At 37.3% G+C, this 17,302-nt stretch overlaps 1 protein-coding gene across 13 annotated transcripts in view; it reads left to right on the top strand.

Annotated features, from left to right (window-relative positions):
- The window catches only part of PRLR (prolactin receptor), a 151,407-nt gene extending 136,226 nt beyond the window's left edge, over positions 1-15,181 (top strand). For 9 of the 13 annotated variants that reach the window (XM_082782987.1, XM_082782988.1, XM_082782986.1 and 6 more), the window contains 5 exons: positions 746-915; positions 1,936-2,080; positions 2,905-3,004; positions 5,288-5,357; positions 5,994-15,181. In XM_082782987.1, coding sequence (XP_082639113.1) covers positions 746-915; positions 1,936-2,080; positions 2,905-3,004; positions 5,288-5,357; positions 5,994-7,019 — 1,511 coding nt within the window. In that variant the 3' untranslated portion in view covers positions 7,020-15,181. The remainder of the gene's footprint in view (positions 1-745; positions 916-1,935; positions 2,081-2,904; positions 3,005-5,287; positions 5,358-5,993) is intronic. The other 4 variants (XR_014319328.1, XR_014319329.1, XR_014319330.1 and 1 more) reach the window with 4 other exon arrangements.
- Positions 15,182-17,302: the final 2,121 nt, after the last annotated feature.

Here is a 17,302-nt window from a genome sequence, read left to right as displayed (position 1 = left end):
GGCTGCCGGGAGCTTGATATCTGGAAAAGGGCTCATGGAGAAAAGGCTTTACATTTTACCTCTATGCCCTGACTACTTACCTGATGAAGCTTTGCATCATACAGTGGTAAAAATCATGCACTATATGTGGGAGTTCTACCTTTGAACTGAGGTAGCTGCAAGCCTGACTATGGCAGAAACCTACATTCCATTTTGTTTTATTTTTGTTATAGACATGTCTGTCTATAAATATCTGTTTTGCTTTGCTGTTAAGTATTTCTATCTATGCATGTTGGGATTATACTGCTGTGTTTTCTGAATGTTAAAGATTGAAGGGGGCAATTTTTATCAGTTAAATCTGTTTGTACAGCATTTCTAATGGTATATGCCAACTTTGATAAGTTTATGATATACCACAACTTCTATAACGCAGCGTTAAAGATGTTAACTGGTTCTGTTAACTTTGAAACATAGCTGTGGGGAACAGCAACAATAAATAGTAATGTAAGAAAAAAATATTTCAGGTAATAAATGATTAAGGCAAATCTCAATATGAACTCCACATATCTGATGTTCTCCAGTTTCTCCAAATTCATAAATCTATGCTTACTTTATCAGGAAATCTTGGTCCCTGTATTTCAGCACCCATTCCAATTTAATGATATAATGGAGATGGCAACTCACCACTCACAACGTTTCATATCTTCTTCTAAGATGCAAAGAAAAATCATTCAGACTCTTACTGTCAGTTCTTTTATTTTACCAGTCCAGCCTGATCCTCCTGTGAATGTAACTCTAGAATTAAAAAAGCCAATGAATAGAAAACCATATCTGGTCTTGACATGGTCTCCACCCCCACTGGCTGATGTCAGATCTGGATGGCTTACCCTTGAATACGAGTTGCGACTAAAGCCTGAAGAAGGAGAGGAATGGGAGGTAAGAATGTCACAAATTTTTGCTAGATGATCAATTACTGTTTGTCAGTCAGGTCCCATGCCTGACTGTAATGAAGCAGGCACACAGGATTAAATATATCCTTTTTTCAAAAGTAGTGCTTGTGTGATCTACAGATTCCTACTGACAAATTAGTATCTCAGATGCTGCTGTGTGATAGCAGGTGATGAAGTACTTATTTCTAATTGTGACCGTATATTAACCGTATTGGCATTTTAGTTTAAATTGTTAGTTCTCATTTAGTCGGGTTTCTTTTCTGATAATTTGTTCTCAACCACAAGCACTTCTTAGGTAACAGAAAGCTCAATGGCATTATGTAAAATCATTTAAATTTGTACAAATGACCATTAGATAATAGTTGTCATGGTCACCTAGTAATTATTGTCCATATCCAGGATGTGCAACTCAAACAACTGGGGGACAAATAAAGACTTTAGCTATCAGTATATAGTTGCATTACCTCCTTGTCTTCTGTAATACTTCCCAGTATTACAGTATTCTCTGTATTGCTTTCTGCCTTCCCTCACCACTGTACTTTCCAGCTCCCTGGTCATTGCATGATCCACTCTTTACTACTTTACTCTTTACTTTACTAGAACTATGCAGTTCTACCAGCTCCACATTCCTTCTTTCCTCTTAGCATTTTTCTTCCCCAGTCACTATTTCTTGCATCAGTCTTCTCTTCTCACCACTGCAGTTCCTACCATTACTACAGTTCCTTCATACCTGCCATACCTGCCACATTATGTGTCCTTGCAGTAGTTTAATTTGCACAGTATAGCAGGGCCAGATATCATTCCTACTGCACTGTTAGATGAATTTAAAAATAAAATAAATGTACTATTACTTCAATGACTTGCATAACGATTATTAGGAAGCGATCCAGGTTATTTCTATATTCCCAACTTGGTTATCAAGACTAAACTAGCTATGATTTTCCTAGGGGGAAAAAAAAAAAGTCTTAATTATATATGGATTTTATGATTTTTAATTCATTTCCAGACTATTTTTGTTGGACAGCAAACACAATATAAAATGTTTAGTTTAAATCCAGGAAAGAAGTACATTGTACAGATTCACTGCAAACCAGATCACCATGGATCATGGAGTGAATGGAGCTCAGAAAACTATATTCAGATCCCTAATGGTGAGTGGCCAGGCATCCTTTCAGTAATTGTTATTAAGTGCAAGTTTGTGTAATATTTCTGTTAGCTGTCAGTTGCACTCGTGCAGATTGACACCCCATTGTTTCCCTAGGATGGGTAGCAACATCATTGCTAAGGTAACTTATTTCTCAGCTTCTCTGCACTATACTGACAGCTATTTCATTAGTTACTTTTAGGAGTTAAGCAAGTGAATGAATTTCCTTACTTATTTAAACAACATCCTTTCTGTTTATTGCCTCATCTGTTCTCATGATGGTAGTTTCTAATTAGGAGAGTTCTGGTAGCTACATTAGAACTGCTATCAGAACAACAAAGGATCACTGCCTTCAGACAGTAACATCTCTTCATTACACATTATCTCGAATGAATTCAAAATAAACATCTCAATGTAAAAAGTGTCATGTTACAATTGAAATCATCAGAAATCATCATCCTAAATTATTTTACCCACCATTTAATTAATTATATGATATCCATTTGATAATGAAATAACTATGTTGGTATAAGTGGATTTGAAATGTTACTATAACAGACATTGGCAAAAATTTCCTTCTTCATACATTTTTCTGTATTTTTTTCCTGCATAGTGCTATTAATACTAAGTATATTAATTACCACATATTGCAATGAATATTGAGATCTGTGTGTGCTAGTAGAGGCCTCCAGATTCAGTACTAAATTTGGCAGCTTAGAACAGTTTTTCAAATAAAAGTCATTTGAGATTTTTTTTCTTTTCTTTTTTTTTTTATCATTCTGATTGTATATATGCTAGGTGAATCCTCAAATAATTACATTTCTTTCATAGATTTCAGAGTAAAAGATATGATTGTGTGGATCATCGTGGGTGTCTTGTCATCTCTTATATGTTTAATCATGAGCTGGACAATGATTTTAAAAGGGTACAGGTAAGTCACAAATTTCACAATCCTATGGAGTTAAAAATCTCAGTAGACTTTTCCAAAACTATGTTATTAACATTTGATTTAATTTCAATTAGGTTTTGTGTTTTCTTGTAAAAGTGTTATGTAGTATAAATTGCAGGTATTTGATTTTAAATTCACAAATGATAAAGAGGTACTTCTGTTCTTTAGAGAAAACAGACTAAAAACGAAAAACTAAATTCTTAATTGGTAAAGACATGTCTCTATTATATCTGGCAATCTTGGTTAGCCATTAAGTATTCAGCAAATATCATTTGGAGTATCCCTGCTGCTATTGAAGACACATGTTTTGGGTTTGGACTAATTTTCTAAATGAAACAAGGTTATGTTATGAAGTTATCTTTCTACATACTTGTCAGTCAATTTCCCAAATAATTTATTAAATTTTTGTCTGATTTCACTCAAAGATGAAGGTGTTGCAAAGTTTATCTCTTCTGTGGAAGTATTGCAAAAAATAGTGTATGAGTAGAGGAAACAGAGAAACTGCTGATGGAAAAGCATTCAGAAGTCATTCATCGTAAATCCTGTTTAGTACCAGTCAAATAACAGTCAAGTATGCACACAGAGGCCCACTAGTCCTCCAGGACTGTGCCCTACATCACTGTGTCCTGGTCAGTGATGAAGTTACAGTGGTTTGAGAGAGCTGGAGTTTAAGGGACAAAGAATAATGAAAGGACATTAGTAATATTACATTTCCAATTCAATAACTTTTATGCTGTTCTGTTTCTTATGAATATATCTAAGGACAATTTATGAACTATACCTGGCTTAGTAAACTACCTGGCTACAGAAGGCAGGCAGGAAACAGACATCCAACAGGGAGGCAAAAGATAGGGGAGGAGTATTTAAAATTTCAGTAACTTTTGGAGGAAATGGGAGAACAAATACAGAGAGAGAACACAGAATTTAGAATAGCCCAGTTTCAAGGGTCTTACAAAGGCTGTTGAGTCCAACTGCCTGACCACTTCAGGGCTAACCAAACATTAAAGCACATTATTGAGGGCATTATCCAAATGCCTCTTCAACACTGACAGAAATGGTGCATCAACCACCCTGCTAGGAAGCCTCTTCTAGTGGTTGGCTACCCCCACGGTAAAGAAATTGCTCCTAATGTCCAGTCTGAACCTCCCCTGGTGCAGCTTTGTGCCATTCCCACACAGCCTCTCATCAGCTCCCAGGGAACAGAGACCAGCACCCACCTCTCCTTTTCCCCTGCTCAGGAAGATGCAGACAGCAATGAGGCCACCTCTGAGCCTCCTTTACTCCAAGTAGACAAGCCAAGTGTCCTCAGCCTCTCCTCATAGGACATGCCTTCCAGCCATTTACCAACTTTGGTGTGATCCTCTGGCTTCTTTTTATTATTATTATTATTATTATTATTATTATTATTATTATTATTATTATTATTATTATTATTTATATGTATTGGTGGTAGACTCACCTCTTTTGGCTGGCTACCCATGCTGTGTTTAATGCACCCCAAAATATTCTTTGTCCTCTTGGCTGCCAGGGAACACTGCTGGATCACATTGAGCCTGCTCTGGACCAGCACCCCCTGATACCGTTCTTGCCTGCTGCTGGTCTTTTAAAAGGTGGTTCTTGAACAGTGACTGGCTCTCATGTACCCTAAACCCTCTAGAGTCAATTCCCAGGGGATGCTGCTAGCTAACGGCCTGAGAAGCTTAAAATTTGCTCTCTCAGGTCCAGATTGGCAACTCCGCTGACCTTTTTGCTCCCTACACCAAAAATGTTGAACTATTTCCACAAAATGTTCCACTATTTCATCAGTATCACTGTGGCCAAGACAGCCACCTGCCATCACCTCTCCCTGAAGGCCTTCCCTACTCTCAAACAACAGATCCAGGAGAGCTGGCTGGCTCACTCGGTGCATGTGACAGAAAGTTATCTTCAACATGCTGTAGGGATTTCCCAGGCTTGCTTGTCCTGTCAATATGATATTCCCAGTGTGTGCCTGGGAAGTTTAAGTCTCCCAGATGGATTGGAGACTTCAACTTTTCTTCAGTCATCTTCTTCCTTTACTTGTCTTCCTAGGGCCCAGAAACCTCTTTTGATAGCACTCAAACTTCCTGTTGCTACACCATTGGCACCCACATGAAAGAGTGGGAGGGGGTAAGAGAGGGCCCATATTTATATCATTTGTATTTGTTCTGTTGGTTTTTTGTCCATTTGTTTGTTTTCTTTGCTTTCTGTTTGTTTTGTTAATTTCTGTTTGTTTGTTTGTTTTAGAATGATAGCCTTTATCCTACCACCAGTTCCGGGACCGAAAATAAAAGGCATTGATACACATCTGTTAGAGGTGAGTACTGCTGATAACAGCATAAGAATTTGCCATTACTTACTTTTTTAAATTCAGTACTATCAAAAACAACTACCATAATTAAGTATAAAGCATATTTAATTAATGTAATCAATGTTAAAAATAAGCAAAACTTTCAGGTTGATCATGTGTAACGTATGTATGAGACACAGTTTTGACTGGCACTAATAGGAGGGCATATATCTACAAGGTTTGTAACTTCAGTTGCTAGCTGGGACACAGTAAGAGCTTAATTCCTAGGTATTCTAAGTTGTTCTTAGATAAGTCACTCTCCACAGTTTCTTGTCGTGTTGAGGAGACAAGGACATGGCTGTTCTGTCAATTCTCCTCCATTACGTTCTTGCCAAACCCTTGAGACTGTTATCTGCCAGAAGCTCTCTAGCCCTTCCATTTTAGAAACATGAACTGTGGGATCTCCCCACTAATGGAACTCAGAGGAAGTTCTACTGTTATTACACTATTTTTTGCAGTAGTAGAAATCCAGGTTACATCTAGAGATGTAGCTATTATAGTATTTGCCTAATAAATATGTAGACTGTTCACAATTGTTCTAGTTATATAAGCCCTAATGTTAACAGTGGAAAAATATCAATATCTTATTTGTTATGCCTTCAGACAGGGAAATCTGAAGAATTATTGAGTGCTCTTGGTTGCCATGGTTTTCCTCCAACATCAGACTGTGAGGAACTACTGATAGAATACCTAGAGGTAGAGGACAGCGAGGATCAGCAACTCATGCCAAGTCACAGCAATGGTAACCCAAGTAAAAAGGGAAAAACAACACCCAAGGAAACAGACAGTGATTCAGGACGAGGAAGCTGCGATAGCCCTTCACTGCTTTCTGAAAAGTGCAGGGAGTCCCGTGCCCTTCCATCAACGCTTCAAACACAAGATGTAAGAGATGTTCAAGAAAATAAAGCTGTGAAAAGGAGCTGGGAAACTGAGTGTGTAGCCTCAGAACGGAAAACACTCCTTTCTAACAGTGAGAGCACAAAATCATCCACGTGGCCTGCAGCTCAATTACCTGATAATCAACCTCCTATGTTTGCCTACCACAGCACTGTAGATGCACGTAAAATAACACTGATTACCACAAATGTGAATGTTGCCCCAGTTTTAGTGGAAAATGAAGAAAAGCATCAGTCACGATATTCTGTTACTGAAACAGTCCCTGGAGACATGGAAGAACAAGGAGAGATGGAGAATTTGCATTCCAAAACTGAGGAAACTGCAGTGCAGGTCAAACAAAACAGACCTAATGAAAAGTCACCTTTTTTGAATGGTACACTAATGGACTACGTAGAAGTCCACAAAGTCAAGCAGGATGAGGAGCCAGCAGTATTACTGAAACATAAAGAAAATAGTGGGAAGACTGAAAATTACACTATTCCAGGAACCAGCAAAGAATATACAAAGGTCTCAACTGTTGTGGACCATAATATTCTAGTATTAATGCCAGATTCACGAGTCCAGCACACACCTATGTCTCAAGAACCTGCAAAGGAAGCATCTCAGAACCTTCAGCAAGGTCAAGCTGAGAAAAACATGAGCTACTGTCTGACAGCTCCAAGTGACTGCAAAAGGGAGACTAGTGGATCAGAGTATATGGACCCATCCTCCTTTATGCCCTCTTTTAAATAACTAAAAGTTTGATCACTCTTCATCAGGTAATGCTACAGAATGAGTCAAATACAATCAGTATAATAATGCTGTGGTTTAAGATTATGCTACTATGTCACAATTGTAGCTTACACCATTTTCTAGCTGACAAGTCTGTGATTTACATATCAATTTTGTTAATAGTTATGTGCAGTAAAATAAAACCACACAGCAAATAGTTCCCTAAATACAAACAAAAAAAAAAACTAACAACAACAACAAAAAATAGCCTCATTTGTGTATTATACAGAGAATAAAATAAACTGTGGTTTGATATAACAATCATAGAAATAAACCCTGGATCGTTAACACATTTCTCAGAGAGCGAAATGAGGAAATGGATACTATGTGCCATGAAAAATACATTGCAAACTAATTCTTCAATTCTGCAGATCTTCTGTTATTTGATTCAACCTAAGGGAATACTGCAGTTTCAACAAAGACTAAGAATGTTATGGGTCAGTACACCACAATTGTCTGAGCAGTTTCTAAATCAGATAAATCATTACACAATGACATTCTGATCTACAACATATTTTTTTTCTGAGTGTATTGTGACAGTAGATTAAGATTTCCCTATACTTTTTCTCAACCCTTAAGAAAATTGAAGCTCTTATATATGGAAAAAACATATATAAAAGAGAATATATTCAACTAATTACAGTAAAAAAAATCCTCTAAATATATCTTGCTTTGTTTCAATATGACAGAAAACTCTGCATCCCATTCATAGCCTATTCCAGTCAAATCAAACATGAAAAAAAATAGCAGGACACTATTTGATATACTGCCTTACTGTACATAATATACAATTCTACTTTAGTACAGTCCCATACATTTAACAATGTATTTTTAAAGGCTATTTTTCTATTACCAAAAAAAAAGCAAAATAAAATATTTTTTAATTTCCCAATGTTGTTTAGCTATTTAGCAACTTTTCTGTTTCCTTCTGCTGAAACAGAGGTAACAAGTAAAGCTGCTATTTCTATACAAAGCATAAAATTAAACTTTATACTAAGTAAGGATATGAAGTCATTTTTAAACTATATTTCTAATATATTGCAAATGTATTACTATTTGAATTGTAAATTATTTATTTCTGATGTTTTTTACCAGCTGTTATTATAAAATTAAAATAGAATCTAGGTTTTGAGAGCAAGCTTCTTTCCCACTTAATTCGTACTCTCATGCCACTCATGAATGGAATGATGGTTGCCTGCATCCTTAGCCATCATGTACACTTTTCTCTTAGCCTGGAAAGAAAGTTTGAAAATTTTCAGATATTTCATAATGAACTTATCAAAATTAGTTTTGGAATCCAGCCTCAACAGCCAGGGATACGCAGCATAAAGTCAGTTAGTGCTCTGCTGAAATAGCAACAGGAGTGAGAAAAGGGGTCCATGTAGTTGGAAAGCAACTGTGGAAAGAGTCAGGATTCCTCTTACCACATGTAACTGAAGGCAAAATCAAAATGATAGTGGAATGGCTGTGTACTTATGGCCCTTCCGTCCTGAAGCAAAAGTTTAATTTACTCCATCGAAGTATGAACAAGTAAGTCATGGCTAATTAAAGCTAGGTCAAGTATTTAGCCAACACCACTAGCTTCAGTGGGAATTGGAAGCATAAGGTAAGGGAAATTGTACTGCACATGTGATGGAAAGTATATTTACCATAGATGAGCTCTCTTCTTTTGTCCTTTCTGAACAGTGTCATATTTCTCAGCTTTTTCTGATTTTATGCACTGAGCCAGCCTTCCTGCAGTATCAGGTAAGCAGCTGCAGAGCCAGCCAAAACAGACCCTCTGATTTTGAAGGTCCGCAAAAAAAAAAAACAAAAACATCTTAGTTGGCAAATCAAATTCTCATACGATACTTCCATGCAATGGAACTGCTCAAGTACAGATTGGTCAAGCTGTCTAGCCCGTTCACTGGCTGGACTTTAGAATTTAACTATCTGTGTGTATATGAACATGTATGCTAGTGGATACTGTAACATTTACTTTAGGCATCAAATTTGAAGTCTGTGACCTCTATACCTGCAATTTACTTCCCCTTTCTAGAGGCTGATTGGAGCAGTCTGGATGCTCTGCTGAATGCACAGAGAGGGATCTTAGATTCTTAATTCAGCCACTCAGTTCATTGCTTGAAGACATGAAGTGGCTACTTCAGAGAGCAGCCAAGCATAAAATTTTGTTTAATTACAGGTAACAGGACAATTTTACTGTAGCATTTGTGGTATATCTTACAGATTTTCTAGATACTAAAAGTACTGCAAAGAAACTATTAAGTTATCAGTCAAAACTGGAATGTTTTACAGGACAGCAATCTGTGTGTCCATGTATGTAAGCTGATAGTATACTGTCTGACAATGCTTAATTCTTCTGACTGAATGCTTCACTTTTCTGACTGAATCAGACAAGACCAATCTGAATCAGACACGTTCTTTCTTTACACAGACAGACATATCTGAGCCAAGCAGTTGTTTTCTACTCCTAACAGCATGCATAAGGACATGCTGCTGCCGGCCTTTAGCATCCCTCTGGTGTTGTATAGAGGCTATAGAATCTTATCAAGCTACATCCTAAAGATTTTCTTTACAGAGTGGATTACTTATGGTAACTTACAAGTGGCTACAGAGATGCTACAAACCAAAGCAAGGGTGGGATAACGTGTCAGCAGCAGACTGTTGCTGTCACAGTTTATTTTGGACCAGAGGAAGACAGGCACAACTTTGAGCAGATTTTAAGTGTATTATTGATCCCAACTAAATGGAAGTATCTATACATGTACCTGGTTGCTAAGTTTTTATTGTAGATCATGGAGTCTAGAGCATGATTTGCCTGTCAGAATACAAGTGTGTGCTTTAGAAAGAGATGACTCATACTCTAAACTCCATTGACTGTTACTAAGTTTGTCTATCCTAGCTTGCTCTAATAGAGAAGTATGACCCTCTAGTCCAAAAATGAGAATTTAAATAATGTTTATTCAAATATTTCCTATGTTGACATTGCTTAAATTGAAAAATATGGGCTGTATTAATGTTGTGGGTTATGTCCAATTCTGTGGCAGCTGATAGGTCCCAGGAACATCAGTAACTTTAACACCTTGAGTTCATAAAACCCAAAAGATCAGCTTTTCAGAGGACCTTTAATTTATATGCACATGCAAACTGCAAGTTGCCAGAAAGAAAGAAATAAGAAAAAATCAGTATTATTGCATGAAAAAACAGGATTGCAAGAAATCAAAAAGAAGGTAAATCCACAAATTCTCCCTCAGAAAGAGAACGGAGTGAAAGCGTTTCTATATGCCTAGCCATAAACTGGTACTGAAACTGCAAAATACCTGCAGGCATAAATTATATTATGAGGCATAGATTCTTTCCCAACTTTGCCAATGACAGTCTCATGATGCCAAATCATCATGGCTTTCTGTGAAAACAGAAATTCAGCCCAAGTAGAAAAGGTGTATTTTTTGGTTGCTTGGATGTAGCTTATCTTTTTGAGGGATTTGCTAGCTAAATAGAATTTTAAAACATTTTTCATAAATGTGTTTCATCCTTTAAGCTGAACAAATGTGCAGTTTGATTATTTTCCATTTTTATGCACTTTTATTTTCCAAAACACCCTGTTACTTCCTAGGTGGGAGTGATACCTTCTGAAAGTGGCCTTTAACATCTAAACTGTACTTTTGCACATCAAAAGAGAATAAACTAGTATCTTGTGAAATCAGGATAACCATCAGCTAAGTTTGAGGGCCTTTGGATGTTCAAATACTTCATTGTCTTGTTTGCAACTTTAGTTTTTATTACAGCTCTTAGCTTTTAAGTAGGAAATAGATGAGATTTTGTAGCAATTGTACTCAGTGGATTCTTGTAAAGTTATTATGATACATCAGTGGGGATAACAAGCACATGACACCTCTTTTGATATACAGTGATGAAGTATGTAACATAATTTACCCCAGGAACAGGGATTGTCTCGCTAGGTCTCATACCATTAGTTAAACTTCTCACATGGATTTATGTTTGAATGATGCTTTCAAAGTTAGATCTATATATGTGTCTCTTACAGCGTGAACTACCTATTAGTAACATAAAAGTCCTAAAAGGCTCTTCAGAAGTAATTCATTTTATAAATTCATAAAATTTAATATATATATATTTCAATTAAATACCTTTCCTTTGGACTCAGAATTATTTTATGTACAGTTTTTCTTCAGTTTTTAGAAATAGAACTCATTATTTTAAATTTTCTAATTAAACTTTTTCCTTTAGCAAAGACATATTTAATGTATATTTTTAGTATTTCAATATAATGTTCCTGACTCTTAAAGAAATATGATTTACTGAGGTGGGGCATGTGCTGCCAAAACTTACTTTCACATAAAATACAGGTTTGAAGAATGGTCTTAATGACACTATGTAACTACAAAGGATTATTTAAAAAAAAAATGCAGTAAACAGACCTTATAGAATACTAATAAGAGGATGTACATGTTTATGGAACAAACTGAAACACAAATATGTAGTGATAAGTGGTTTATGTTAAAGCAGTGAACTCTGTGGTATATCTGTTTATGTGTATATGTTTAGATGGCTGGAAAATCTATAGTTGCTTTAAATGTCATTTAAGTATTTAAAGTGTAGTAACAGTAGATGTTAAAAATGAGTAAGAACCATTTTATTTGTGATCTATGGAGCACTGTATATGTGCAGCTCACATACAAGCCTGTAAATGTGTTTGATAATTTCTCATTAACCGTAAACAATTTGAAAGTGTTGTGCAAGGAAACCAAAGTCATGTAAGCCAGTTAATGAATATTAGACATCTTCTAAAAGCCATAAAGACAAATGAAATGAAAGCGTCATGAGATCAGGCACCATATTCTTAAAGAATCGCTACCTCAGATGTTGTTTATTTTTGCTCCCTTTAAAAAGGCAGAAAAAAAGCATTTTACTTTGGGTGTCAAAATGCAGATTCTTTTCTAAAAATGTATTTGTAATTTTCAAATTGTTTCTCTTAACTAACAGCTTGTCATGGAATCATCACTTGTATTGCTCTAGTAGTACTAGGATGGGATATTAGACATTTGTATCCAAATATGTTTTTATGTGAAAAAATAACAAAGAAGTTTCCATCTTTTAGGGAAAGCCATACTGACCAGCTTGGCAGTTGCTATTTTCCTAAAGCATCAGTCCCTTTTCTGCTTTTTGCTACTGCCTGCATGCCCAGCTTGCTAGGACTGAATGAGCTGAGTTCTCAGAGGTGGTCTGATTTTGGATCTCACCAGAGGGAACTAAGCATTTATCGGTACTTACTACTTAGAAAGACCTGTTTTCAGTTGCTTCTGAGAAATTAATCTTCAAACGCTGCTCCTAAATGAGTGAAAATGGAGATACACAGAGAAAATGGAGAAATACCCCTATTCTCAACTATCTCAAACCCTCATACAGTGTCACTGACTTCCTTCAGACTCTAGTGCCTATGGGTGTGGACAGATGGACTGAATTACACTGAGCTGGAACAATCTTTTGTCTCTGCCTTGAAAACCCTTTTGAAATAAATGAAAAATTATTTTCATCTTTCCAGTGTACGTCAAGCAGGAGATTAAAGATAAACTGCATGTGGCAGAATGGAAGAGGAGCACAGTCACAGTGAACCCTACAGGAAGGTGCACAGGTAGTTGAGAAATCAGAGTGGGCAAACATGCATATTGACCGTGGTTGAGAAAAAAAGGAGGGAGAACAGAAAATGAAAGCAAAAGAATCAAATGTAAGAGTAGATAGGAAAAAATCAGAAATGGTAGAGTAATAAATGAGTTTTTAAGAAAAAAAATATATATATACATATATATATTTATATCAAAAGTGGGAATACGTACAGTTGCTTGAGATAGTCCACAAAAAATGTAATGCCTTATTAAGTACTAACCGGTCGTCAAGATGCTGAAATTGGCTACTACAGATCAGCTGTTAGATAAAAGCTGAAAAATACTTATACATGAGAGTTCATTCCATTTATATTAATTACAGGATTTTCTTACAAGTATCTGATATTGGCCCCTGGCAAACAATGCTTGAGCAGCTAGACCCCTCATCTAATCTGCTGTTGCATTTCCTACAGCCCTAAGGAAAAAATCAACAAAAATACCACACGTACCACATGGTTTTTAAAAGCTACATTCAATTCATTTTTTTTCAGACAGATTTATGAATGAGATTTTTTTATCCTTTTACATTGTCTCACACATACATCTGTCATTCTTAAGCATTCTTCTATCTTCTATTTATTAAAGGCAATGCAATGACCTAGAAACCCCAAGAGACAATGTTTTGTGGATAGTAGTAAATGGTCTCTTGACATTTCTGGGCATTGTATAGTTCGTACCTGTGACAATATTAACAGATATGACAATGCATGACAATATACCAGTTGACATTTTCCTTAATTACAAAGTCCATGTCTTGGTGATAAATTCTAGAATTTCCAATACAGACTTAAAATACATTTCTCCCATTTAAGCTAAGTTTTTAAGAGAAACTACTGCATCTATCAAAAGTAATTCAAGAAATAACTCGGTTATTTGTGCTGTCTTGCAGTGCTGATAGTCTTTTAGCTGGATTTATACTCAAGACATCAGTACACAGAGAAGTTAGAAATAAGGAAGTCTTTTTTCACATCTTCCTCTTTTATTTTCAGAAGAGTTAACATTCTGTTCTGTTCTGTTCTGTGATGGTGCTGGTCTTGGACTTTATTTGACAATCTTATTTTTGGACAACACCACTTCTATTTTAGTGAGCTGCTGAGTACATTCACCTCATTTTGACATCAGTAAAAATGTACAGATTTTACTTTACTTCCTACAAAGATTGTAATGGTCAGTTTTATAGATATAGCACTGAATAGAATTTTTAGTGGATGCTGGAAATCTTTATAGATGTCAGTAGCAGAAAATATCCCTTGAGTAGAACAGAAAACTATACATGTCTAAGAATATGCAGATTTTTCTATAGAATACAGGTGGAAGTATAATGATATCAAACCACGTTTTAATATTCATAATGCTGTAGATAGAGTACTCTGAATTCTCATCCCCATGTCCTTCATTCCAAAAAGAAGAGGAAACTACTGCTCAGATATACTGAGAAGGGACCTCCTGGGCTGCTATACTGTTGCTCATTTTTCATCTCAGAAAGTAATTTTTTATTCTGACATCAAATACCATTCTTCATCTGGAATAACACAACCATCAGTTTCACATATGCTATATTCATTTATATTGCTCATAGATACTCAGCAACATTTGACCTTCTCAAATCTTTATATTGTGCTCCACATGTTTTATTTTTTTAGTCTGTGTATAACAGAAATACTGGGGATGCTGCTCTGAAAAAGTACTGCCAAGGGAAGAAAAAAAAAAAAAAAAAAAAAAAAAGAACTAAAAAGCCACTAATAATTTGTATTTGTTCAAATTTCTGGCAGGCTGTTAAACACAGGAGAGAGTCTCTAGAATTTCCTTGCCTTTGATAATGCCAGCAGATCTCTCAAAGAAACTTATTTATAATTTGAATTGCACGTTCTGAATAGTATGCACAACAAACAAGATAATTCCCAATCAAGAAAGAGACCATCCATATTTAAAGCATTTTTTTTCCATTTGCATAAACCAATTCATTGCTAGCTTTGCAATAAAAGCTAGGCATTTCCATTACATTTTCAGAATTTGTATGCAATCTGGAACATCCAAGTTATTGTAGTGTCATTACTTTAGCAACAGAATGACTTGAAGCACAATTATTCTATGAACCAGATCCAAATGTTTTGTAAATTTCTAAAATTTAAGAAATTATAGAAAGTAGATTTCATATTAATATGTACATTGGTTGGAGCGTACTGGTACAAAAATAGTTGCTCAGGAATTCTTCATTGTTTCTAAGTGTATTTGAAGGAAAATGCTTTAAAGGTATGTATTTTTTAAGTTCTTAATATTGAAACTGCTGGCTTTAATAAAATCTGTTAGCAATTTCACTTGTAAGATCAATATTGTTACTGAAGTCTGTAGCTTTCTGGTGGACTTTTCTATATTTTGTCATTGTAAAATCTCTCTGCAATGATGTTCACATTTCAATTTAATAAAAGTTCTTGAATAATATTCTCAGAATCTTCTAGCTTTCCTCATAAAATTGAGCAATTCCATTATATATAATAATGAAAAAGAAAAGTCAGACATCCAGGACAGTTTGTGGGATGGGCTCCCACTGTTCTGCAAGTGGAAGGCCCACTGATAAATGTGTTTAACCCACTTTGTGTGCACTGGACAGCTGATTTAGCATTCAGGAAGCTCCATCCTGCATGTAGTGAAAATGCAATATACAGCCATCAATTCATAAAATCTTGGGTATAAGAGAAACTCCTGTGTGAAGAAGGACTTCTGACTTCTTGGAGAAGCTGTTTAGAAAGGTTGGTTTACTCATGCTTATTTTCATTCCTATAACATGCTTTTTGGAGCACAAAACTAGCAATATATTCACCTGCTCCAAACTGGGGAACACAAGGCAGAACTGGAGAGAAGTGTGATGTTTAGTACCACCTACAATCCATCTTCTAGGTTTCATGGAAACCACAGTGTTAACACAAATGGCTCCTTTTCAAGGTCACAACTTTTAGACTCTTGCTACTTTTTCTTTCTTTCTTTCTTTCTTTCTTTCTTTCTTTCTTTCTTTCTTTCTTTCTTTCTTTCTTTCTTTCTTTCTTTCTTTCTTTCTTTCTTTCTTTCTTTCTTTCTTTCTTTCTTTCTTTTCCTTCCTTCCTTCCTTCCTTCCTTCCTTCCTTCCTTCCTTCCTTCCTTCCTTCCTTCCTTCCTTCCTTCCTTTCTTGAAAATTGTCATTATCACTGAAATTCAGGCATTGCGAGTTTTTGAATGTAAAGTTTCATTGAAGAAGACTAAGTATTTTAGAATCTTACACTTCTTATTTTCCCTCAGAAGATTCACCATCCTTGCTGGTCATGACAGTATTCTTTAAGGAAGAAGTTAAAAAAAGGGGGGAAGGGAGGAGGAGGAATAATCATAGAACCATTAAGGTTGAAAAGACCTCCAAGATCATCTTGTCCAACCATCCCCCAACCACCAATGTCACCCACTAAACCCTGTCCCTAAGCACCACACCCAACCTTTCCCTGAACACCCCAGGGATGGTGATGCCACCACCTCTCTGGGCAACCCATTCCAATGCCTGACCACTCATTCTGAGAAGAAAGTTCTCCTAATTTCCAACCTGAACCTCCCCTGGCTCAACTAGAGGCCATAGTCACCTGTGAGAAGAGGCTGAACCCCAGCTCCTCACAACTTCCTTTAATGGAGTTGTAGAGAGCAAAGAAATTGGTCTTCAGTCAGTTATCCCTCTCCTTCCAACAATATATTTCAATATCTCTTTATTACCCAGATAATATTTTACAGATAAATTCTCTTTATCACCCAGATTACAGATAATATCTCATTCTGGTTCATATTTTTCCCTAATTACACCTGTTCTGATTTTTCCCCATACTCATTTTTGCCTAGGTCAAGTGCAATTTGACATGGGATGGGAGGGGAGGGGAGGGGAGGGGAAGGGAGGGGAGGGGAGGGGAGGGGAGGGGAGGGGAGGGGAGGGGAGGGAAGGGAAGGGAAGGGAAGGGAAGGGAAGGGAAGGGAAGGGAAGGGAAGGGAAGGGAAGGGAAGGGAAGGGAAGGGAAGGGAAGGGAAGGGAAGGGAAGGGAAGGGAAGGGAAGGGAAGGGAAGGGAAGGGAAGGGAAGACCCACTGCACAGCAGCAGCGGGAAGAGAGGCGTGAGACTCAGCCCTGCAGCCCCCCCAGGTGAGTGCAGCGGGAGCGCAGGAGGTGCTCCAGGCACACAGCAGCAGATCCCCTGCGGCCTGTGGAGAGGCCCCTGGTGGAGCAGGCTGTCCCCCTGCAGCCCATGGGTCCCACATGGAGCAGATCTCCACGCTGCAGCCCGTGGAGAGGAGCCCACACAGGAGCAAGGGTCTGGGGGGAGCTGCTGCCCACCTGTGGGGGACCTGTGGTGGAGCAGCTTGCTCCTGGGGGATGGACCCCGTGGGATGGAGCTGTGTGGGAGCAGGTCTTGGAGAGCTGCTGGCTGAGGGACCCCACGTGGAGCAGGGGCAGAGAGTGAGCGTGAAGGAGCGGCGGAGACGAAGCGTCAGGGACTGACTGCAGCCCCCATTCCCCATTCCTCTGTGCCACTCGGGGGGGAGGGAGGAAGG

This window comes from Aythya marila (assembly GCF_965140915.1).
Source record: "Aythya marila genome assembly, chromosome: Z".
Lineage (NCBI taxonomy): Eukaryota > Metazoa > Chordata > Aves > Anseriformes > Anatidae > Aythya > Aythya marila.
The sequence above is the reverse complement of the archived record's forward strand: the minus strand, read 5'-3'. Positions and strand labels throughout refer to the sequence as shown.